General features: G+C 43.2%; 1 protein-coding gene across 1 annotated transcript in view; it reads right to left on the reverse strand.

Annotated features, from left to right (window-relative positions):
- Positions 1 to 4,161: 4,161 nt before the first annotated feature.
- Positions 4,162 to 26,413, reverse strand: part of LOC120926758 — a 127,273-nt gene continuing 105,021 nt past the window's right edge. The window contains exons 6-8 of the mRNA XM_040336934.1: positions 20,222 to 20,374; positions 14,427 to 14,627; positions 4,162 to 4,638 (exon numbers count right to left, since the gene is read on the reverse strand). Coding sequence (XP_040192868.1) covers positions 4,600 to 4,638; positions 14,427 to 14,627; positions 20,222 to 20,374 — 393 coding nt within the window. The 3' untranslated portion in view covers positions 4,162 to 4,599. The remainder of the gene's footprint in view (positions 4,639 to 14,426; positions 14,628 to 20,221; positions 20,375 to 26,413) is intronic.

Raw genomic sequence — 26,413 nt, forward strand, 5'->3', positions numbered from 1 at the left:
AAATAAAGCATTGATAGTGTGATACCGTTTTGGAAATTTTAATTCTCATAAATAATAGACAAGGGTACTCACATAGTTTAAAATACAATTAAGCATGTAAAAAGAGGGGCAGTCTGTCGCCAACGTCACCTCCGATACCTCTCAGTGGACTCATGCGCATTCGTCACTATCATGTGACTTCCTCAGGAGTCTTCCTCACTCCTGAGGAAGTCACATGATAGTGATGAATGCGCATGAGTCCACTGAGAGGTATCGGAGGTGACGTTGGCGACAGACTGCCCCTCTTTTTACATGCTTAATTGTATTTTAAACTATGTGAGTACCCTTGTCTATTATTTATGAGAATTACAATTTCCAAAACGGTATCACACTATCGATGCTTTATTTCTTTGGGGCGAGATACTGATCAATCTGGGACGAGACTTCCAAGGAGGACCTGTCGTTTCTGGATCAGAGCCCATCGGGATAACCATTTTATGTGGTTGGATCTATATGCTGTTACCTTACAGCAGTAAGGTAAGGGGACATCCTTATTCATATTAAAAGGATCACTGGATTCCCATCCCCTTCCACTTCACATTGCGGACCTACACTAGCACTTCTATTTTTTGGACTTTTAAAATATTTATATATTTTTTGCTGACATAGCTCAAGCCTTGTTTATGGACTGTCTATCACCAGTTTAATACCATTACCCATCACAGATATTTGGGTGTTGTGTTACACATAATTTTTTGCACCATCTATCACTTTATTCATAGTATATTCTACCACATTAAGATAAATTTGTGGAGTTATATGATTTGCACCAGTATTGTTCACTGATCATTTTTTGCTTTTCTGTTTATGCCATTTTGGTTATACTGCTCCCAATCTCAGTTATACCATCTTCCATTTTCTTCCCTCACTCGCCCATACACCTGTCCATCCACCACCTATTAGCGCAGCACTACCTTCCCCATTATCAATTACGTATGGTTTGATACACCTTTCAGTGCCGCAGCTGTACCCTCACCCCTCCTCACCCCCCTTCCCCCCCCCTTCTTTCTCCCCTGATAAGCGCGGTAATATTCATTTTCTCATTGTGCGGTTTATCGCCCCATTCATATAATCATTGAGAAATTTTGTGATAATGTTTTTTAAGATCAAGATCCAATAAAAATTTAAGTTCTTCACGTTTCTGTGTTAAAGCTACCAATATCATTTTATGCAAAGACCGTTTATGAGCCCAGTCCAAGTCAGCCACCTGTTGTATTAGTTCCTCCACTCTTTGCCATTGCTTCTTCTTTTTCCTGGAACCAAACTCAATTAATCTCTTTATGGGCTTCCCAAATCACTGATTTAGGTAGATTAGATGGGATTTGATCTATAAAGAACAGAGCTTGAGCTATGGAGGTGGAAAGGAGAGATTCATTAAGCTTCCAGTTAAACTGCCGTGCAGGTAGATTCAGAACAGTCAAACATATAGAAAAAGGGGCATGATCTGAGATGGAAGTGATCCTCTAGAGCAGGGGTCTTGAATTAAAATTCTAGGAGGTCCGGTCACTAAAATTTTCTTTGGTCCGAGGGCCGAATCTCAAGTCCCCATCACAGTGCTTCTTTACATTATCTGTTCCCATCACAGCCCCCCTTTACATCAGGTGTCCCCATCACAGCACCCCTTTACATCAGGTGTCCCCATCACAGCACCCCTTTACATCAGGTGTCCCCATCACAGCACCCCTTTACATCAAGCATTCCCATCAGAGTGCCTCCTTACATCAGATGTGCCCATCAGAGTCCCCCTTAACATAAAATGTGCCCATCAACGTGGCCATTAACATAAAATAAGGGTCACGCTGATGGGCACCTCTGATGGGCACATTTTAATTTAAGGGGCACTCTGATGGACACATTTTATTTTAAGGGGCACGCTGATGGGTATATTTTGAATGTGCACGCATGATAGGCACATTTTATGTTAAGAGGCACTCTGATGGGCACAACAAAATGTGTCCATCAGTGTGCCCTTTAACAAAATATGCCCATCAGTGTGCACATTAAAAATATACCCATCAGCGTGCCCCTTAAAAATAAAAATTGTCTATCAGAGTGTCCCTTGAATTAAAATTTGTGCATCAGAGTGTCCCTTAACAGAAAAAAAAATAAGATATCTTACTCATGGTTTGTGAAAAGTCATTGCTTAGGGTTAGCAAAATATTAAACACCATTAAAAAGGGAAAAAAAAATCTCAAACTATTTCAAACATGATTAGAGAAGGTGAGAGGAAAAAAAATGTGTTCACTTTCCACAAAAGTGATCTTGAGGCATAAACATATAGGGAAGGCCTCATCTGTGATGACCCTGGGATACCTTGGTTCTTCTTGGTTGGTGTTTTTTTTCCAAACCGAGTCTAGAGAGGAGGAGAACTTAGACATACTCTCTGTCCAGCCCAAAAGTTCCGGTTGATCTATGTTCAGATCTGAACAGAAATTAGGTAAGTCCTCTGGGAATCTGAGAGTAGAAAAGTGGCCATTCTTAGTAGCCACTAAGCAGGAGGGGAAACCCCAACAATAAGTGACATCCGCTGCATGTAGTTTTTCTAAGAGAGGTCGCAAAGCTCGCCGCCATTCCAGGGTCTCCTTTAAAAGGTCCAAGAGGAGATTTTAATGGAAGCACCCTTGAGTTCGATTGCTGGCGATCCTCTCAACTTCTGCATAATGGCGTTCGCTCATCAAAGTAATGTAATCTGCAAATAACATCTCAAGGTTGCTCTGCAGGAAGATCGCAAGGCCCCAGCACTGTAAGTGATCAAAACAAATTTAGTTTGTATCTGGTTGTCCCATGATATTGCTGAGTATTCCCCTTATCGTATCGGGCAGATCCTCATCTTTGATTACCTTGGGAATAACGCACAGGCAGAGGCTATTCCTCCTATTCCTATTTTTTTTTTTTTTTTTTGTAGGTCTTCTAGCCTATATGATGCCATTCCGTGAGCCATCGCTAGCTGTGTCACCGGGCTTAAAGCTTTTTAATAGCTGCCTCATGGGAGTCTTGGTGCTGCTCAGTTTCCTCCATCCGAATAAGTACATGGGAAGAATGAGTTCTAACTGCCGATAATTCTTTTTTTAAAGTATTCTCCAGGCTCTAGAACATACCAGCAAGCTCATGTTTGAGCTCACGCACTAGAGGCAGGAGAGCTCGGACGAGTGGATGCTGCATGTAGAGAAGCCGAGCAGCTTGAGTGACTTGCAACCAGAGAGTGGGTCTGCCAGTGTGACTCATGGCAACCTGCTTTATCCGCCACCAAGTACCTTGTGATGGATTCGGAAGCCGGACGCTTTCTGGCCGTATGTCTCCCTGTGTGTTTGCCCGTCATGGGGCGGGAGGCTGTTGAGCGGGTCGGCATTACGGGTAGCCTGTGTGCAGGTCTCCAGGGGAAGCTCAACGAGAACTTGGCTCAAACACATCCTCTCATCCTTAGCCAGTTTGATGTTGGAATTACATCATGGGGCATTTTTTACAAAATAAATAAATATAAAAAAGGAAGTTTTTTTTAATGGTGTCTGTTTATTTATCCTTTTACTGTTTCATTTTTTGATGTTCTATGTACCCCTTTCTCATTCACGCACCCCTCCCCTTTTCCTCACCACAGGTGCCCCTCGTTTTCTGGCTACAAGTTGTATGCGAGGATAAGGCCCCGTACACATGACCGAACATGTCTGCTGAAACTGGTCCGCGGACCAGTTTCAGCAGACATGTTCGGTCGTGTGTAGGCCCGAGCGGACAGGATTCCAGCATACATTTGCCCGCCGGGCCTTTTTCCAGCGGGCAAATATTTCTGGACTTGTTTTAAAACAGTCCGCTGGAATCCTGCCCGCTCGGACATGTTCGGTCGTCTGTACAGACCTACCGTACATGTCCGAGCGCCCGCCATCCCTCGCATGCGTCGAATGACTTTGACGCATGCGTGGAAGCATTGAACTGGCAGGGCCGCCCACATCGCCGCATCATCGTCGCGGCGACGGCGCGGACACGCCCCGCGTATTGTTTACGCGCGGATTTCTGTATGATGGTGAGTAATGCCACCATACAGAAATCCCCGGGCAGACATGTACGGTGAAAACGGTCCGACGGACCGGTTTCATCGTACATGTTTGCTCGTCTGTACAAGCCATAAGGGTCTGGTATGGATTTTAAGGGAGGTCCCCCTCATAATTCATACCAGACTATTATCGAGGCAAGATGATCTTGGGTTTGCTTCAAACTTGAGTTGGGTTCAGCCTAACCTGGAATGCAGCTGTCATTCCTGGACCAATCAGCTGTGACCACCTGGAACATTCTCTACCCTGCAGCTCCACATACATGGGGGGGGGGAGATGCTGTTGACATCATTGACCTAATATGGCCACATGTAAATATTTATGTGGTAGAGAAAAGACATATAAGCTAATGTATCTGAATAAAACTCTATAATACTACTACTTTGCCTAGCAATACAATATCGGAGTATAAACAATAATAATAAATAGTAAATCATGCTGGTGTTTAAAAGGATAGGTTTTAAAGACTGCTACATAGTTTTTCATCCCTTCCAGGTATTGTTGTAGAATAGAAGACTTATAAAGGTCCATAACCAGCATTCAGCAGTCCCATCTCCTGTAATAAGACACAAAAAAATTAAGTACACAGAAAGTGTGCAAATGCCTAAAGTCACAAAATGCATCGTATAGTGTTCCTACATGAATTTGTTTTTCACTCCCACACTTTAGTCTACCTCTTTCAATATCCCAGATAAAATCTCCATTCTGAACCTTTCTCCTTCCCCCTAAAGTGGATGTAAACCCGATTCATGAAATTTGACTTGGACACATACATCTCTATAGTTTACTTATCTCTCTCCAAAGCCTTACGTTTCATGTCTTTCTGTTGCTTCGTTCCTCTGTTATCAGCATGATACCTTCTGACAAGCTCTCCCACACGGGAGATAAAAGCTGCTGAAAATTTGTGTCAGGGAGGTTGCTATAAATATATTAACACAGAGCTGATCTATTCACAGCACATCTCTGCATGTTTCTTTCTTCCTCTGCCTATGTGGAGTGGTGGGGGGGGGGTGTCCCTTTTGTCAGCTGTGACACTGTGTATGCCAAGACTCCCCTCCCACTGCTGAAAGAGGAAGTAAAAATGTTAACTTTCTAAAGAATATAGAAAGCTGTAGACAGAAGATATACATGTAAAACTTATGTAGGGAGATTTGTTTAATCTCTGTGTATCATCTGAGGCTATTCACTTCATTGGGTTTATGTAAGGGGTTTACATCCACTTTAAGCTAGCTATACATTATACAATGTTCTCATTTAATTTTTTTTAGATTTACATTCAACAATGTAGTGCAAGGGCCTGCCTGATTGCATACAAATTAAAATTGTTTAGGTTTGACCTCATATTACATGGTTTTGGTAAATCTAATGCCCTGCACACACGATCGGTCAATCCGATGAGAACGGTCTGATGGATTTTTCCTTCCCCTTATAACGGTGGTCAAGTAGGGTTGCCAACCAGTAATCATCCATCTCCTTTATGCTATGTATTCTTGGGTCCTTTCGCAGGCTTTGAAGGATGAGGTTGCCCATGTGCCTCAAATTTGCAGAGGCGTGAGTAGCAGACTCCTCCTGGTCACTCAGGATGACAGCATCTGGAACTTTCTCCTCCCAGCCACGTACTACTCTCAAGGTCCTGGGGTTGCAAAGCCATCGCTTACAGATTGATGCATGTCTTCCTCTTCTATGTAACCTATCTCCTCCTGTTTGTTCTGTGACATAGGAATGATGGTGTCTGAATAAAGTGGGCCTTGAGCGGAAAGGAAGTCCTCCTCTTCCTCCTGCTGCTCTGCCTCCAGTGCCCTGTCAATAATGCCACGCAGAGTCTGCTCCAGCAGGAACACAACAGGAGGTTAGAGCCATTATCACACGCTATCATTCCTGGCTCCAGCTGGCTTGGTGTGAACCACCTCTGGGCCAGTCCCTGCAGAGCTGCAAGAATCTCTGCTCCGGTGTGGTTCCTGTCCCTTTAACACGCCAGCTGAAGCACTGCATGGCACCTTTTAGCCTGACTCTGAGAATAGCCCCTTGAACGCTTAGGGGGTACCTGATGTTCATAGGACAATTCTGCAGAGGAGGGCATAGAGGTGGTGGAGGAGGAAGAGGGGGTAGAGCTTACAGGACTGAAATCATCATCACCACCAGCTGTATGGAGACATGGGGTCACAACATGCTGCAGAACCGAGCCCTGTTCTGCATCCTTTTGAGTTGCAAGCAGCGTTACCCAGTGTGCAGTGAAACAATATATATCATCCCTGCCCATGCTTGCCGGACCACGTGTCAGCAATAAGGTGGATTTTATGGCTGACTGCCTTGCCCAACAATGCCAGAACATTCTCTTCCACGTGATGTTAGAGAGCTGGAACAGCCTTATGTGAAAAGTAGTAGCAACTGGGAACCCGCCATTGTGGTACCTTGTGGCAGGGACTGTATTTATTTTCCCGCTGCAGCAGATGGGGCAGAGAAATTTCCCAGTTACAGTCTACAGATGGTGGTTTGCTGCTGGCAGAACTGCTGCTAGGACCTGGGACACCCTGTGCTATACCATCATCCCTGTCAGTGGAGGCTGCTGAGAGGTAATGATTCGCAATAGCAGGGGCAGACTGAAGTGGGTAAGGAGGAGGAGGCACAGATTTGTGCCCCTTTTGTGCTCTTGTCAACGAGTGGTTGGATGTTAAATGTCTTGCCCTGGTATCCAAATGGCTGTTGTTTTTGCTACGTTTGATGTGCCTGAGACACAGTTTGCAGATAGCAGTGTGATCTGCTGTAGATGTGCTGAAAAAGGCCCAGACAACTGAGCTTTGGGGAGTGGGCTGGGAGATAACAGCTGCAGAATGTGATGGAATAGGGTGGCTGCTCGCTACATAATAATGTTTATAAGCAAATGTAAAGAAGAAGTGCAAATCTGTACGTAGATGCACTTTAATCAATGTAAAGTGGTGTTTGGTGCACTTTAATACTTTTACTGCAATATATTGTGCCAAACGTACAGTGACACACAGAACTATATGGCATTAAACTTGCAGTAATGCACACAGAAGTAAATGGCGTTAAACTTGCAGTAACGCACACAAAACGATATGGTATTGAACTGGAAGCAGCGGAAAAACAGAACTATATGGCATTAAACTGGCAGTAACGCTTTTGCTGTACACTTGTGAAACTATGCAATTGACTTGACTTTTGTACTGTCATTGGTTTGTATGTATGTTTGTCTACAAAAATAAAAATCTTTACTGTTAAAAAAAAACTGGCAGTAACGCACACAGAACTATATGGCGTTAAACTGGCAGCAACGCACACAAAACTATATGGTGTCAAACTAGCAGTAAGGCACACATAAGTAAATGGCGTTAAACTTGCAGTAATGGACACAGAACTATATGGCGTTAAATTGGCAGTAACGCACACAGAACTATATGGCGTTAAACTGTCAGTAACGCACACAGAAGTAAATGCGTTAAACTTGCAGTGACGCACAAAGAAGCAAATGGCGTTAAACTGGTAGTAACGCACACAGATGTAAATGGCGTTAAACTTGCAGTAACGCATAAAACTCTATGGCGTTAAACTTGCAGTAGCGCACAAAACTATATGGCATTAAACTGGCAGTAACGCACACAGAACTATATGGCGTTAAACTGGTAGTAACGCACACAGAAACATGCTATTATTACACCTATTTTAAAAAAGCCCAACTTGGACCCTGGCTGTCTTTCTAACTACAGACCCATTTCTGCTATAGGTTTCCTGGCCAAACTGGTGGAATACGAAATTTTTCTCCAACCTCAATCGTACTCGGAGACAACAGGTCTGTTTCACGACTCGCAGTGCGGTTTCCGTCCAGGCCGTGGGATTGAGCTCACGGTCCTTTCTACCAGAGAGAAGCTGCTCGGAGTCAGGTACGTGGGGGGAGCGGCTGCCTTGGTGCTCCTTGACCTCTCCGCGGCCTTTGACACAGTGGACCACGCTATGTTGATTGCCAGGCTTCGGGACGAGTTTCACATTACCGGCTCTGCTTCACACTGGCTTTCAGACTTTCTCACCCACAGGACCTTTCAGGTTAAAACCGGTCCTTTCCTATCTGCCATCAGCACCCTGAGTTGTGGGGTGCCTCAGGGCTCGGCCCTGTCGCCATGGCTGTTTAATGTGTATCTTCGGCCGCTCGCGAGTCTGCTGGACACCCATGCAGTGTTTAATCGGTTGTATGCAGACGATGTTCAGTTGGTCGTCGACAGCCTATCCAACCCTGGTCCTGGTCTGCAGCTTGCTTCCTGTCTATTGGACATCAAACAGTGGATGGATCACAATTCCCTTAGTCTAAATGCTAAAAAGACAGAAATTCTCATCTCTGGACGTATCGATCCAGCTGTCTTTCTGGGAAAATGGCCTACGAGCCTTGGGCCGTGTCCTGTTCCAGTGAATCAAGTCCGCGTCCTGGGGACAATCTTTGACTGTAATCTGAATTGGATACCCCAAGTCAATCAATGTATCCGCAACGCACTGTATTACATCAGGTGTCTGAGAAAGGTCAAGAATCTGTTTTCTCAGTACCACCGGAAAGTCTTGGTTCAATCTCTCGTCAACTCCCGAATTGACTTTAACAACATTGTGTATTTGGGTATGCCTCTAAAGTGGCTGAGGAAAATCCAGCTCGTCCAGAACCAGGCCGCTAGACTAATCTCCGGCCTAAATAGGCGGGAGCATATTACCCCTACCCTGCGATCACTGCACTGGTTCACTGTGGTAGATCGCGTTGAGTTTAAGGCTCTTTGTCTTGCCTATCGCGCTTATCATGGGACGGGCCCGCAATATCTGAATTCCTTGATAACGCGATATGCTCCTGCACGAGCACTTAGATCACTAACAGCTGGTCATGTCACTTGCCCATCTGCCCGTTTGCTTACCTTTGGGGGCAGACGCTTTTCTGTGAGGGCAGCGGCTCTATGGAATAGTCTCCCTGTTTCCATTCGGTCTCTCCCCTCTATTATGTCCTTTCGTAAAAGGCTAAAAACTTGTTTTTTTCAGGAAAAGCAGGCAGAGTCATGTTAGTTCTCCCTTTTGTTCCCTGGTGATCTGTTTTTTATTTTTTTGCTCTCCTTTTTTCTTTTCCTTCTATTTCTTTCCCTCCTTGACTTGATTTATCCATTTGCAGTTATGTCTTCTGCGCTTAGACACTGCCCTGACGGGTCAGTATTTGGCGCATTATAAATTTATTAAATCAATCAATCAATCACAGAAGTAAATGGCGTTAAACTGGCAGTAACACACACAGAAGTAAATAGCGTTAAACTGGCAGTGATGCACACATAAGTAAATGGCGTTAAACTGGCAGTGATGCACACATAAGTAAATGGCGTTAAACTTGCAGTACTGCACCAAAAACGATATGGCGTTAAACTGGCAGTAACGCACACAGAAGTAAATGGCATTGAACTTGAACACAAAACTATATGGCGTTAGTCTGGCACGGTGATGTTTGTGATAGATCACTGTAACCCTTGCCCTTTTTCTCCTGATGCATGATGGGGGGGGAGGAGCTGTACCAGGAAGTTGGGACGGTGTGTGTGTGTTGGAGACTGGAAGCTGACACACGAGGCTGGAGAAGGGATTATATCTGTTAAGAACAGTAGCTGTTTGGATCAAGACTCCTCCATGTAAGAATGACATAATATTCTGAGTAATAAACCTCGCTCTGGTTAAGAAGTACATCAGCCTGTGTGTGTAACTTGCTGAACAGATTCTGGCAGCATTGCCAGCAACACCGGGGACACAGAGTGGCAAGGGGACATAACAGTGGCGACGAGGATTGTGGATGTTAGCACACATGGCCTTCATAGGGTTTATTCAACCATTTGATCCTGCAGCTGAGTCATGGCGCTCTTGGGTGGAGAGGTTGGAACAGTATATGGAAGCAAATAATGTGACTGTTGAAAAGAAAGTTGCAGTTTTTCTCACTGCATTGGGTCAAGCTGCATATGGAACTTAGAGACCTTGTTTCTCCAGACAAGCCGGCCTCTAAGCCCCTCCCTGAGTTATTTCAGACGTTACATACACACTACAACCCAAAGCCGTTAGAAATCGCAGAGCGGTTTAAATTCGACAGTAGGAAGCAGCGGGCCAGGGAGGATATAAAGACATATATCATCGCTTTACGTAAACTAGCTGTCACTTGTCAGTTTGGAGACTACCTGCAGACGGCTCTCCGGGAAATGTTCGTCATGGGACTCTGCGACCCAGCCATACAGAAACGTTTACTCACTGAACCCGATTTGACTCTGGCGAAAGCCACTGACCTTGCTACCATCATGGAGTTGGCAACTCGGGACGCCACCCTACTGAAGGCACCACCTGAACCTCCTGCAAGCCAGGGTGAGGAAATATTCCACACTGCTATCATGCCTCACTCAAGATGGCCATTCCCTGCCACTCAACTTAAATCTCGCCTCCCTACTTCTTCGGTCTCTGGAACCCCGACTTGCTACCGTTGTGGTAACACTGCTCACAGTGCGCTTGCTTGCAAGTTCAAGGATGTCGTTTGTTTTCGCTGTGGAAAGACTGGTCATATTGGGCGTGTTTGCCGCAGCTCTCGCTCCCCGAACACTAACGGTTTCAGCTCTGATGAGGAGATCTGTGTCCAGCATGTTGGACTGTTTCGAGTAGCTGGGAGCACTCCTGCGATTACAATGGATGTCACACTCAATGGCTATCCTGTCTCCATGGATGTTGATACGGGGGCAGCTGTGTCTGTCATTTCATGGACTGATTTAAAGACATCAGGTCTGTCCCTGCCGCTCAGACCTACAAAGCTCACACTGCAAACCTACAGCAAGGAACTACTACAACCCTTGGGTTATGTACAACCCCTTGTTACATTAAGCACCCGCAGTCAAAGGCTACGCCTTTATGTTGTGAGTAAAGGGGGTCCTCCGCTATATGGAAGGGACTGGATCAAAGCCCTGGGCATGCCTCCTTTTGCCATTGCCCAATGTACATTGCTTTTTGAAGTAGACCTTTGGGTGGAATCCCTGAAGTTCCGTTTTACAACAGTTTTTGAGGACTCTTTGGGCACAGTAAAAGGAAAGATGGCCCACCTCCTCTTGAAGCCGGGTGCTACGCCCCGTTTTTGTAAGGCAAGGTCAGTACCCTTTGCATTGCGGAAGAAAGTGGAAGCAGAGCTGGACCACCTATTGGCTGAAAAGATCATAACGAAAGTTGATAGAAGTGAATGGGCATCACCAATTGTGCCTGTCAAGAAAAAGAATGGAGACATTAGGATTTGTGGTGATTTCAGGGTAGCCCTGAACAACCAACTTCTTGTGGATCAATACCCATTGCCTCGACTTGAGGATTTATTTATCTCACTGGCTGGAGGGCAAAAGTTTACAAAAATAGACTTAAAGCAGGCTTACCTGCAACTGCAAGTACACCCGGATTCACGTCATCTGTTGACCATTAACACTCATAAAGGTTTATTCCAGTTTAACAGCATGGTTTTTGGCATAGCCCAAGCTCCAGCCATCTGGCAGCGGCTCATGGATGAGGTCCTGGCGGGAATACCTTTCACCCAATGTCTATTGGATGACATGCTCATCACTGGTCCCACTGATGAAGACCACAGAAAGAATGTTGAAGCGGTGCTAGAGAGACTCCAAAAGTATGGTTTACATGTTAATCTTTCAAAATGCGAATTTCTCAAGCCTCAACTGGAATTTTGTGCTCACACGGTGGACCGACATGGGTTACACACTACTGAGGAAAAGCCCTTACCCATGCCCCTACTCCCCAGAATGTCACCCAGCTCAGGTCATACCTTGGCCTCCTAAATTACTACCACCATTTCTTGCCGAACCTGGCATACCAGTTCTACCCGTTACATCGCTTACTGGATGCAAGAGCTAAATGGATATGGACAGAAAAATGTGAGGAAGCTTTTTTTTTTTCTAAAGACCTCATTCTGTCTTCTTGAGTTCTGGTCCACTATGATTTGAAGAAACCTGTCATTTTGGCGTGTGACGCCTCGCCTTATGGACTGGGTGCCATGCTTTCCCATGTCATGCCGAATGGCACGGAGCACCCCATTTCTTTTGCCTCCAGGTCTTTAAACTCCGCGGAACCAAACTACTCCCAGATAGACAAGGAAGCTTTGGCCATTGTATGGGCCACAAAGAAATGTCATGGTACATCTATGGTTGGGAGTTCACACTTATCACTGACCACAAACCTCTGTTGTCAATACTGAACCCTCAGAAAGGGATTTCTACCACGACTGCATCTCGCTTGCAAAGGTACGCTTTATTTTTAGGAGCTTATACTTATTCTATCAGATACCACTCCCATGATACCCATGGCAATGCAGATGCATTTTACAGATTGCCACTTGGAGGACACCCACCAAGAGATATACGTGTAGTGGAAGTACACAGGCCACGATCTTGCATGTCCACCTCCCTGAGTGCCAGACATGCAGCCACAGATCCTTTCCTGTCTCAGATATTCTCTTATGTTCAGACTGGATGGCCAGAAAGAGTTCCAAGTGAATTTCGTCCGTACTTTGCCAGAAAATGTAAGCTTGTGACGAATGTTGGTTGCCTACAATGGGGCAATAGAGTGATTGTACCCCAGTATTTGCAATCAACCATGCTGCGGATGCTGCATGAAGGCCATGCTGGTGTGGTGCGCATGAAGCAGCGAGCCCGGAGCTATGTTTGGTGGCCACAAATAGATACAGCAATTGAAGATTATGTTGCTCAATGCCCTGGGTGCTGTCAAGCCCAGCGACCCCAAAAGAGAGGAACCCTGCAACCTTGGCCATGGCCAACGGACCCGTGGTCAAGACTCCATCTTGATTTTGCTGGCCCCATCCGGGATAAAATGTATTTGATCGTGGTAGATGCGCATTCCAAATGGCCAGAAGTTTTTCAAATTACTTCTGTTACCTCGGCTGCTACCATTCTAGTCTTAAAGAAGCTGTTTGCTCAATATGGCTTGCCGACAGCCATAGTCTCCGATAATGGCACTCAATTTACATTGCATGAGTTTCAATCCTTCCTTGGTGGCTTGGTCGTCCACCACTACAAAACAGCTCCTTATCATCCAGCTTCGAATGGGCTGGCGGAACGGTTTGTGCAGACGTTTAAGAAGCACTTACTGTCCACTCTGGACCAGGTTGGACTGTCAGAAGAGAAGCTGCTGGAATTCTTGATCATGTACCGTAACACGAAACACGCTACTACTGGGCTGTCACCAGCTTTTCTTATGTTTGGCAGGCATCTCCACACCAAACTTGATTTAGTTCGTCCGCAGGAACCGTCACCAACACCTCCTTCGATAGATAGAGGGGCAGATCCACGTACAGCGGCGCATATTTCCGCCGGGCGTAGCGTTTCTAAGATACACTACGCCGCCGTAACTTACTTTTTTTTTTCGAATCCTCAAAGAATGCACACCGTAAGTTACGGCGTAGTGTATCTTTGGCGGCGTAAGGGCGCGCAATTCAAATTGTTGTGATAGGGGCGTGTTTTATGTAAATACATCGTGACCCGACGTAAACAAAGTTTTTTTTGAACGGCGCATGCGCCGTCCGTGGGGGTATCCCAGTGCGCATGCTCGAAAATTAAACCTGAACAAGCCAATGCTTACGACGGTGACATCATTCTACAAATCCCTATTCACGAACGACTTACGCAAACGACGTAAAAAAATCAAATTTCGACGCGGGAACAAAGGCCATACTTAACATTGAGTACGCCACCATATAGCAGCTATAACTATACGCTGAAAAAAGCCGTACGCAAACGTCGTAAAAAAATGCGCCGGCCGGACGTACGTTCGTGGATCGCCGTATGTAGCTAATTTGCATACTCGACACCGAATTCGACGAAAACGCCACCTAGCGGCCAGTGTAAATATACACCTACAATCCGACGGCGTACTAAGACGTGCGCCTGTCGGATCGATCCCTCATTCCGTCGTATCTTGTTTTGTGGATACAAAACAAAGATACGACGCGGGAACTTTGAAATTACGCGGCATATCAATAGATACGCCTGCGTAATTTCTTTGTGGATCTGGCCCATAATATTTAAAGCTGGGCATGTTTTGATCTCAGTTACCAGCATGTTCTATATTCTTTCATTATTTCTTATTGGACATACATACTGCAAATCACACAGGCATGAGAAACAGTATACCATTTCATGTTTTTTTGTTTTTTATCACAAAGCTGCAATTAGTTTGTAATTTGTTGATTAATTTATTTCTTCACAAATCCAGTAGTATTCCTATACATGTAATTTTTTTTAGTAAACTTGAATAAAAACATGTTTTCACTGAAATTATACTTACTATGAGATCGTAAAACTTTTCTCCCATAGCCTCCTCAAAGAATTGTTGATGCCGTTGATATTCTGGGCTATTTCTCTGCAGTTTCTGCTGTTTCTTGTCTAGGCTTTCTATCACTAACATAGACAAATCTTTGCCTTTTTTGCTGGTCTGCATTGCCAAGAATTTTTTTGTGCTTGTTATTGTGAGAAGATCATTGACAACCTGTTACAGATTAACAAAAAGTATATATGTAAAAGTCATGTGAATTAACACATTCTTATATTACTAACCATTGGAGCGGTTGGTAAATTCCCCAAATAAATGTATTTGTACACAATTGTTGAAGTGAAGCTAACATGGCCTTGAATATAGTGCGTTCAAGTACCTGTAATGGTTGCTTGTAGAGACAGTAGTTGGGCCTAGGATTTAAAAGGACTCCACGATAAAACACTAATAGATTTGAAGGCAATATTTTCAGAGAGAGTTCATAAATGATAACTCTAAATTTCTCTCATTTAAATTCATAATTGTTGTGAAGGACATGACCAGCCAGAGAGCAAGATGGCCACATAACTCTCTTCACTGTCAGTATTCTATCTCCACGCTCCCCAGGCTATGTAGAAGCTGCACAAAACAACTAAGGCCTGATCTTGGAAGATCACAGTCTTCTTCTCAGTAGTGGCAATACATGGAGAAACATTAATGACTGAGAGCCACCCTCCATCTCGCTATGCAGCTGGCAGCCGCACAACTTCCTATCCCAGGTGCCTATACAAAGGGGTAGCCTGCTTTCCCTGATGAATTCATCCAACCAGTCTCCCCTACTACATGCACCCCCTTTAAAACAAATCACAGATAGGGAAAGGGGACGTGCAGAACAGGCACATTCATGGTGGCAGATAAAACTATAGAAATATTGTGGCACATATACATTAAACACTAGCCTGATACTAATCCCTTTCTGTTTGAATTAACCCTAAATTCATGACTATTAAATAAATTAACATCTGTGAATGCAAGAGGACTTCACTTAATAGTCTTCAAAAGTGATCCAAATTATGGAGGGAAAAAAATCACCTCTAAGATGGGCATCCTTGTCCAGGAGACTTCCTTTACTAACCCATATTTTTACAGCAATTTTTTTTAACAAAAAGGAAAAGTTGGGGACTCTGTTCAGTTCTCTTTTCATTATGCCAAGGCAAATATTTAATTTCGATCTGTGAATTAAACAGCATTGCTTATACTTTAGAAAATGCATGCACACCTAGTGTAAAACTGATCTGGATCCTCTCAAAACGAATTAAACAATCAAATAAATAAAAAAAAGGCCTCTTTCTGATACGAGGAGAACTTAATCTAATTCTAGACTCATCAGCAAATTATGGACACACCACCACCACTATAAATTACTTTTTCTTTAAACAAGATCCATTTCACATTGGGCATTGTCATCATGTATAAAAGAGAGACTATTCCTGCATCTTGGTGTTGCACCTCTTCTAATCCAGAATTTATATGATACTTACTGATAAATGGTATTTAAACTGGATGGTTATATCTGATGTAGGTAATACTTTATTTTCTGACTACCCTCCTATGTTAGTCAATGTAAGTGAAAATAACGGCCATGTCCCTCATTATCTGTAGAAGCTGAACGCTTTCCCTTTAGCACAGCCTAATGCAAATCCAATTTCAGAAGCCCAACAATTTTATTATGAAATGAATGACTCACCTAACCTCCACCAATACACACTCTGGTCTTGCACAGAAGGCTCACATGTATTAAGTTAAAAATTAGCTCCCATTACAAAAAGAAAAGAGCCCATGAAATAGGAATAGTTGAAAAGATAAAAAAAAAGTTTTTAATAAACAGAAACCCTCACACAAATTACAATTGGAACTCCTTGAGGATAGACAAATAATTAGATCTCTTTTCCTCTACAGCTACAAAAATCCTCTAAAATTACTTAAAGCTAACCATTACACACAAAATAATGAAGCGGGGGACTTTGGGCCAGATTCACAAAAGGGATACGACGGCGTATCTGCTGATACGCCGTCGTATCCCTGTTTCTATCTATGCGACTGATTCATAGAATCAGTTACGCATAGATATCCCTAAGATCCGACAGGTGTAATAGTTTTTCACTGTCGGATCTTAGGATGCAGTACCGCGGCCGCCGCTGGGGGGAGTTCGCGTCGTAAACCAGCGTCGGGTATGCAAATTAGCACTTACGGCGATCCACAAAACTTTTTCCCGTCGTTACGTCGCCGCAAGTGTTAGTTTGCCGTCGCAAAGATAGGGCACCTTTTACAAAGTGTAAAATTAGTACACCATGTAAAAGTATACCCGTCTTTCCCGCGTCGCTTTTGAATTTTTATTTTTTTCGTCGCAAGTCTTTTTTTCACGTCGCGATTCACAAAACGTTGGCGCGTCGTAATTTCGCGCAAAAGCACGTCGGGAAATTTGCGTCGGGAGCATGCGCAGTACGTCCGGCGCGGGAGCGCGCCTAATTTAAATGGTACCTGCCCCATTTGAATTGGCCCGCCTTGCGCCGGACGGATTTAGGATACAACGCCGCAAATTTCCAGGTAAGTGCTTTGTGGATCGGGCACTTAGCCAGAAAATTTGCAGCGGTGTAACCTAAATCGGTTACGTTGCGCTGCGCCTGGGCTACGTGAATCTGGCCCTTTGTTCCCAATGTTTGAACTATAAGTTAGCTTACCTAACCAACTCAAATTACCCCGAATGCAAAGTAAATTTGGATAAATCTAGGGCTTTAAACATAAGCTTGCCAGCCTTATTTAGGAGCCAAATTTTATCTGTCAACAATTTTCTATACGTTACTTGGGCAATAAATCTACTTCTGAAATCACTCCACTTTCACACAAGTATTATACAGTATACATGTAATTACTCCAAAAAGATCTTGACACAAGGTTCATGTATAGTTTATCTTGGATGGGTAGAGTAAAAATTGACAAGCCTCCCAAAATTATTACACTACTGCAGCTCTCTCCCCATTCCAATACCTATGGCACCCTTACAAAACTTATAATCCATAATAATAAAATGTATATGCGGTGCACAGAGTTGAAGGCCTTACCTTTGTTTTACCTTCTCTAAGTACACAAATAGCACTGCGTTTTGTTCTATAGTCTAGATATGATCTATGGTCTAGATATGATCTGTGTGTGCCCTGTATATCATATATATCAACGCCTATGCTGAAGTAAGAGCAATAGTTCTATGCCCATTCATCTTTAAAGGGTAAGTTTCCTTTTACAGAAAAATCTGTAAGGTGAAATTACACAGGACCCCCTCCTTGTCCCCCTAGTTCTGCTGTCCTGGACAGCAGAAATCTCCCATTCTGAGCCTTGGTATATCTGCGTCAGGAGTGCGGGGCTTAGAAATCCCCTGAGCTGAATGTCCAAAACGTACCTTGTCAGGAGAGACGTTTTAGAGCATTCTAATTGGTCAGCGCCATAGCCCATCCTGTCAGCTATGAAGAAGATGTGTGGATGCCGAGGCGATTTCTTCTTGAGGTGGATATACCGGGGCTCAGTATGGGAGATTTCCACTGTCCAGGTCAGTGGGACAGGGGGGGGGGGGGGTCCTGTGTAAGTTCACCTTACAGATTTTTCACTTTAACTCTAAATAGATGACCTGTGGGAGCTTTTAAAAATTTGCCTATGGAAAATATAGGATACCAAAGTTTGTTGCCGCTTCACAGGGGCTTGCAATTTTAAGGCCTGACATGTTGGATATCTATTTACTCAGCACAGCCTCATCTTTTATACATTATTGGATAATATATTGCATTTATGTGTCTTAAAATCAACTTTATTATATTTTTTACAGAAATTTTGCATTTTATAAAACATTTTGCATTTTATTTTCCAGGGTGTCTGCTTTCAGAAAATATATATTGTTTTGTGGGTTTTAAGTAATCTTCAGGTCCAAATTTTTTTATTTAAACGTGTGCAAAAAAATTGGGACAGGGAACAGGGACTCAAGTAGCTAAAGTGATATTAAAGTTAATTTTTTTTTTCATTTAAATAGAAAAGAGGTTATAATTACCTGCTGTGTGCAACAATATTGCACAGAGCAGTCCCCTACCTCCTCTTCTGAAGTCCCCTGCTGGTGCTGTCCACTCCTCCATTCTTTCGGGTGCCCCTCAGCAAGCATGGTGCTAAGGGAACACCCATGCAGGCGCATTCCTGATCCAGGCTGTGTGCATCCATAGATAAACACAATGCTGTTAAGCTCCACCCCCTCACATTCCTGTTGACACCAACAGTATGGCTCCCTCTGCAGCCTGTGTCTCCTGTGAAACTAGGAAGAAAGGAGAGCGGAGATGCAGCTGAGACAGAGCTTGATTGGGATAGAAGTCAGGTAAGTGTTTAGGGATGGGGAGAGGCAGAAACAAGTAGAGGGGATTTTTTTTACCTAATGCAGACAATGCATTAGGGTAAAAAATATCTTTTAAAACCTTTTAAAAGTCTTTAAAACCGTTTTAAAAATCTTCACACATTTACCATAGAAGCTTAGCAACCTACCTAAATTTTAATTGTAAGTAATGGATATATTGATATGAGTCAAGATACTAATTTTACCAAAACTATTCTACCTCTTTCGAACCCCATGTCCCAATCCCATTACCCACTTCCCATTTTTCCTCTCTGCAAAAACTCATCAACCAATTTGCCTGGACAAACAAAAAAACCTAAATGTCAAAATACGGTATACAAGATGAGTGCCCCTCCCCAAACTCCGACATTAGTAGTTTTCTTGTTGTTGCATTAGATAATTATATGTTTGTATTGTAACTTACTGTATGTCAATAAAAATGATTAAAGAAATATTGAAAATTAAATCTAAAATTGTTGCCAGCTACAGGTTCTTAGAGATTGTGGGCCAGATTCTTGGAGGAGATACGACGGCGTATCTCCAGATACGCCGTCGTATCTCTGCGTCCGGCCGGTCGTATCTATGCGCCTGATTCTTAGAGTTACGCATAGATATCTATTAGATCCGACAGGCGTAAGTCTCTTACGCCGTCGGATCGTAACTGCATATTTACGCTGGCCAATAGGGGCGTGTACGCTGATTTACGCGTCAAAATATGTAAATCAGCTAGATACGCGAATTCACGAACGTATGCCCGACCGACGCAGTACAGTTACGCCGTTTACATTAGGCTTTTCCCGGCATATAGTTACCCCTGCTATATGGTGGCGTAAGTGCGGCGTAACAATGTTAAGTATGGCCGTTGTTCCCGTGTTGAAATTTGAAAAGTTACGTCGTTTGCGTAAGTCGTCCGTGAATGGGGCTGGACGTCATTTACGTTCACGTCGAAACCAATGACGTCCTTGCGGCGTACTTTGGAGCAATGCACACTGGGAAATTCCACGGACGGCGCATGCGCCGTTCGGGAAAAATGTCAATCACGTCGGGTCAAGCCTGTTTTATATAACACACGCCCACCTCTTCACAATATAAAATTAGGCGGGCTTACGCCGGCCTATTTACGCTACGCCGCCGCAACTTTTTTTTTGAGAATATGGCACTTGCCTGTAAAAGTTGCGGAGGCGTAACGTAAATAGGATACGTTACGCCCGCACAAAGTTACGCGATTCTACGTGAATCTAGCCCTTAAAATAATATTTTTATGCATGCAGTACTGAATTCTCTGTGTATGTCTGTTGAAAGCCATCAAAGGTAAATTTTTGTACTTTATTGTTTTGATGCATGGCCATTAGCTGTGTTAGGTATTTAGAAGCCATATTGTTTTTAACATTATGTAAAAACCTACCGGTAAAGCATAATGTTCTTCATCATTGTAATGACCATCCCATATTTCCACGGTTATGCTTCCATATTTTTTTTGAAGCTGTATTTGTTTTTTCTGCAGGGCATCTTGAACAGCTGATTTTACTGAAACCGTTGATAATGTCTGCATAAACCCCTAAAACAGTAAGAAAAGTTATTTTAGGATGGAGCTCTACTGTACTTTGGTGAGATGGGGAAATACATTTATCAACTGCACAAATTCTATACTGTATATTCAACTATTAGGATATGAAAAATTAATCCACTGTTGAAGAAATGTGTATTTATGGAGTCATGGTACATTAGTCTACCCATTTCTGTTCATTACTGATGTGGAAAAGTCAGCAAAAAATAAAAAATTTTGGTTCTAGGTTTTTGCCTGATTCTATTTGTCTTTGCAGGGACCGGCAATAAAACGAACCCCCATAGTTCTCAGCATATATGTGGAAGACACAAACTATGTATTAGGGTGTGTGGGTATCTGGTCTGGGGCAACCCTTTACTGTATAGCTACTAAATATAAATGTTTTCCAGGAATAGATTCAGATATTTCAGGTGTGATGGTTTTGTCGCTTTTCAGCTGCCTGCTCCTGTTCCACACCCCCTACTGTGGCTCCACACAGCCTTAGGATTTTTAAAATGACAGCATTAGGGCATGGTGGTGCAAGAGAGCAGCTCCTGAATACAGCCATGACTAAGGACTAACGTCTGGAACACGTAGGCTGTTTTACAGCTCTGTACATGTTTTTAATAAAGGAATACTATTTTGGATGTCATCCTGAGTGCTGACTAGCCCATTCTTTTTCTGGTACATTGGAGGTGTCAGCAGCCTCAAGGTCTGAGCACCACGCAGAGCTTTTATCTTGGTAGGTTGAGGCACCTATACACTTGAGCTCCTGAATACATCATCAAAGTATGTAAACCGATAATGCTGTGGCTGTTTTTGGCAAAGTAATCACTATGGGAGAGAAGATATTCTTCCTCTTGGCTGGAGCAGACTAATGACATCATCATTGCCTAGGCAAAGTTACGAAATGGAGATCAAGACTTACATTTTTTTTATGATATTTTTTTTTTTTTAAAGGATACTGTTGCCTTGCATGTGACATGAGGAATGCAGACAAGTAAGTTGCAGAAAGGTCCATTTTAGGATGTGCTCAGAAACATGGGGGCAGATCCACAAAGGAAGTACGCCGGCATATCTACTGATACGCCGGCGTACTTTCAAATTTCCCGCGTCGTATCTTTGGTTTGAATCCTCAAACCAAGATACGACGGCATCTGGGTTAGATCCGATAGGCGTACGGCTTCGTACGCCTTTGGATCTTAGATGCAATACTTTGGCGTTTGCTGGGTGGCGTTCACGTCGTTTTCCGCGTCGGGTATGCAAATTAGCTATTTCCGGCGATCCACAAACGTATGCACGGCCGTCGCATTCTCTTACGTCGTCTCTAGTCGGCTTTTTCCGGCGTATGGTATTTTGTCGCGAATAGTTAGACTTGCCATGTTAAGTATGGCCGTCGTTCCCGCATTTATTTTGATTTTTTTTTTTGCGTAAGTCGTCCGTGAATCGGGATGGACGTAATTCACGTCTATGCGACGTCATTTAGCGCAATGCACGGCGGGAAATTTAGGGACGGCGCATGCGCAGTTCATTCGGCGCGGGACACGCTTCATTTAAATGAAACACGCCCCCTAATCGCCGATTTGAATTATGCCGTTACGCCGCCAGAGAGACTACGCCGCCGTGACTTACGGCGCAAATTCTTTCAGGATTCGAACCGAGGACAAGTAAGTCACGGCGGCGTAGCGTATCTCAGATACGCTGCGCCGGGGCAGATCTTTGTGGATCTGCCCCATTGCATGTAATTGTTTTACAAAAAAAAATAAAAAATTAAAGGGTTATCTGTCTAACAAAAAGCAAAATATGTTTGATGGGATAGACATCAAATGCCACAAAGTTAAAACAATGTGAAAAAACATCCTCAATACAGCACTCATTTCAGAAACTGCACCCCAGTGATGACTCCATGGCAATTCACAGAGTGGGTTTCCTTAGTGAATGTATGTCAGCATGGCTACTTATAGTCTCAATTTGGAGAGAAGGGGACTCTGTGACAATGCAGGAGAACAAGCAGGAGTCATGGAAAACATTGTCACCCTATAAAAAGAAACAGGGTACAAAGTAATCAGGTATTATTTTCATAAAAGCTGCAGATTTAATTAAATCTGAAAATGACTTTTAAAATTACTTTAACATGCTAAATTGTATGTAAGATTTTAATATATTGGCTTACATGTTATGGTATATATAAGCCTGCAAATATTTATGATCCTTTTGAAAAAAAACATTAGCAGATTCTGTTATTGAAGAAATGATGTTATACAGCTTCCATCCATGCACTATTGTGACTATACACACTGTCAGTTACACACTGTCAACCTACATCATGCTTTCTATAATCTGCTTTTTGCACAATGCATCTCTACATACGTCCCATTATCCCATTTCTATTTAACCTAGTCATTTTAATTTTCCAAACTGACACCCAAATGTATTTTCTTTATACATTTCTCCAATATAATCTGCTCCCATATGCTCCCCAGTGCGATTAATGGATTGTCTGTGACCTGCGCTATTTGACCTGGCTGCTTTTTGCCAATATCATCTGGCAATCTCTGACCGACACGCCTGGGATCTTTATGTGCGATCATCACTGAGGTACACACTTCATTCTAGGCGTTGCATGTTCACAAAATTGTGGCAGACTTTAACAAATTGAAGGTTTCTCTCTTTCTACAGCATTTTGCTTTTTACAATGTATCTCATATGTATGCTTCATTTCACCTGTTCTCTTTATGAACATGTAGATTTTCGCAGTGTATATGACTACAGCCACGTCCAACGTCCGTAATATGTTTTTGTTCTATATACCATGTTTAACTGTAAATTCCATTATATTTACATATCCTTATCTATTTATAGATTGTGTATTATGCATATATGTCCCTGAAGAAGCCCGGATGGGCGAAACATGTCGGACCCTATATACACCAATCTGTAATCCTACATATGGTGAAATTCATTATCTCATATGATCATTGCTTTTATCTCTGTTTATATGTATTTATGTGATGAATTCCAATTAAATTAACTTTTTTATACATACAAGTCTTGTCTACTATGTATGGTCTCTGCGGTCCTAGAGCCAACCCCCTTTTTCTCTACTTATAACTGTGTCATTTTACCCTAATTGCATTCGTACAGTCCCACGCTCTATCCCATACCTGGGAATATATATTAATTTCTCTACCCGGGACGGTAATGCTTTTGGGCTTATTTTTCTAGTTTCAATGTGCAAGCTCTATATGTACTATCTCTTACTGTCAGTTATGTGTTCAGTACAATTTCACCCAGCTCTATACTTTAGAATACCACGTTTTCACTATTAAGTACAAGCTCTGCAGTATGGGATGAAACAGTTTTTTTCAGTGTGGTGTATAAATACAAGTTATAATTATGATGTGAAAAACAGGTTAATCAGCGATCGTTCTACACTACATATTTTACATTCATTATCAACCTACTCGCTCAGCAACAGACTGTTTATTGTTTCATGTCTGCTGCAAGTGTGTGTGTGTGTAATAGCTGTTTTGACTGCATCGCCTTATGCTCCTTCTCTTAAGAGTGGAATGATACAGATAAAAAGTAAGACATTTGTGTTAGATTTAAAAATATTTTATTTTTTATTTTTGAAACAGCTACTTTTTAAGGGTCTCAAGATTTCCCTGGCAGACACTACAACTGGTAACATTTGTATGTATGCTTTATATTGTTTAATCTGCTGTCTACTGTTCGCTGTTCATTAACCACTTTAGTTCCCAGGCCATTTTCTCTCCAAAGCCCCTTGAATCTTTTTTGGGCAGTTCTCAGTTGCACACAATGGGCTAGATTCAGCAAGAAGATACGGCAGCGTATCTCCAGATACGCCGCCATAATTTCAAATCTGCGTCGGCGTATCTTTACGCAGATTCTCCAAGGCAGATACGTTGAAAAAATAGGCTTCCTCCGCCGACGTAACTTGAATGCGGCGGCGTATAATTGTGTGCATTTTTACGCTGGCCGCTACGGGCGCTTCCGTTGTTTTCGGCTTAGAATATGCAAATGACCTAGATACGCCGATTCACAAACGTACGTCAGCCTGGCGCAATTTTTTTACGTTGTTTATGTTAGGCTTTTGCGGCATAAGGTTACTCCTGCTATTAGGAGGCGCAGCCAATGTTAAGTATGGACATCGTTCCCGCTTCGAAATTTGAATTTTTTTACGTCGTTTGCGTAAGTCGTTCGCGAATAGGGCTGGACGTAATTTACGTTCACGTCGAAACCAATACGTCGTTGCGGCGTACTTGGGAGCAATGCACACTGGGATATGTGCACGGACGGCGCATGCGCCGTTCGTAAAAAAACGTCAATCACGTCAGGTCATCACACATTAACATAAAACACGCCCCCCCTTCCACATTTGAATTAGGCGGGCTTAAGCCGGCCCCATTTACGCTACGCCACCGCAACTTACGGAGCAAGTGCTTTGTGAATACTGCACTTGCTCCTAGAAGTTGCGGCGGCGTAGCGTAAATAACATACGCTACGCCCGCACAATTGTACGTCCCCCTACCTAAATCTAGCCCAATATGTTTTTTTTTTGCATTTGTAGCCTACCCTAATATATTATACATACCGTGATTTTTTTGGAACAGAAAGGGCTTTAATTTGATAGTGAATTTTGATACATATACTGTCTTTTTATATCTTTTTTTTTCATTGGGAATAAATAAAATTAGGGAAAAAAACATTCCTGTAATTTTTCCCTAAGGAAACATTCACATGAATTGTGCACCCCCCATATGATTACTGCAAGCTTGCTGATTAACCACTGCCAACTGGCTGGCTGCATAAATGCAACCGCTCGGCAGGTCTCTTTAATGCCAAGTGGCTGCATATATGCATCTATGGGAAACTGTGTTTTTTGAAGCACATGATTAGAGCCAAAAGCTCTAATAGGCTTAAAAAAAAGGTGAAAAGGAATATATATGTGCAGCGCTTGAATGGTATATCTCTGAATTAATGGAGATGCATACATATAGATGAGCAAATGAAGTGAACCAAAATTTTAACATAAAAGTTAATATAAACAGTGATATTAGTGTAAACCAATATTACAATAACATGGCACAAAAAGATGTAACAATCATTAAAGGCATTTCATCAAACATGCAAAAAGTGTCCAAAGAATTGATTATAATAATCTAAGATGAATTGAGCATCTGTGTATATTGAAAACAGAGGGATGTGCCAGGGAACTTATTGATAGCAGATCCACCACCAAACAGACTAAAGGCTTACCGGAGAAATTGAACTCAAATAGGTATCTAATGAGTCAATCTGGCTTTATGGTGCAATACATCCAAGAAAGGCTGCCTCTGCAGATAGAACCTCCTGGTAAACGATAAGTTCAGACAATGGACATCAATAGGATTCGTTATTAATCGAAAGACCAGATGAGTAAATACTCCAGGGTTTCCTTTGTATTTTTACATTTAAAAAAGGGTGGGCTCAGGGCGCAGAGCACTGCATCCCGATCCCACCCAGTTGTGTGATGATAGCGAATGAATTTTCACTATTTTCATACTGCCAATCAGGAAGCAGGTGTGAGACCTGTTTTTTGATTGGTCAAAACATTAGGCCCGTCCTATTGGACGCCTGACGTGGAGCCAGAGAGGAAGCCACTGGAGCCAGAGAGGAAGTCTGCCACCCTAGAGCTGCTGCCCGAACCCGCTAGCCTAAAGCCGCTGCCCAGGCCCCACACTGGCTAGCCTGGAGCCGCTGCCCGGACCCAGCACCCACTAGCGTAGAGCCACTGCCCGGACCCAGCACCCACTAGCCTGGAGCCACTGCCCGAACCCCACACCCAGGCTAGCCTGGAGCCGCCGCCTGCACCCTGCTAGATGACACCCCCATCTATCTTGATCTATCTATTCAGGTAAGTGCCAGACCCAAGATTAGATCGTGGAACCAAAAAAATAATTTGAATGATATTGGGCCGGATTCAGAAAGCCCGGCGTAAATTTGTGCGGGCGTAGCGTAGCTCAGATACGCTACGCCACCCTAACTTAG

This window comes from Rana temporaria, chromosome 2 (genome assembly GCF_905171775.1).
Source record: "Rana temporaria chromosome 2, aRanTem1.1, whole genome shotgun sequence".
NCBI classification, from domain to species: Eukaryota; Metazoa; Chordata; class Amphibia; order Anura; family Ranidae; genus Rana; species Rana temporaria.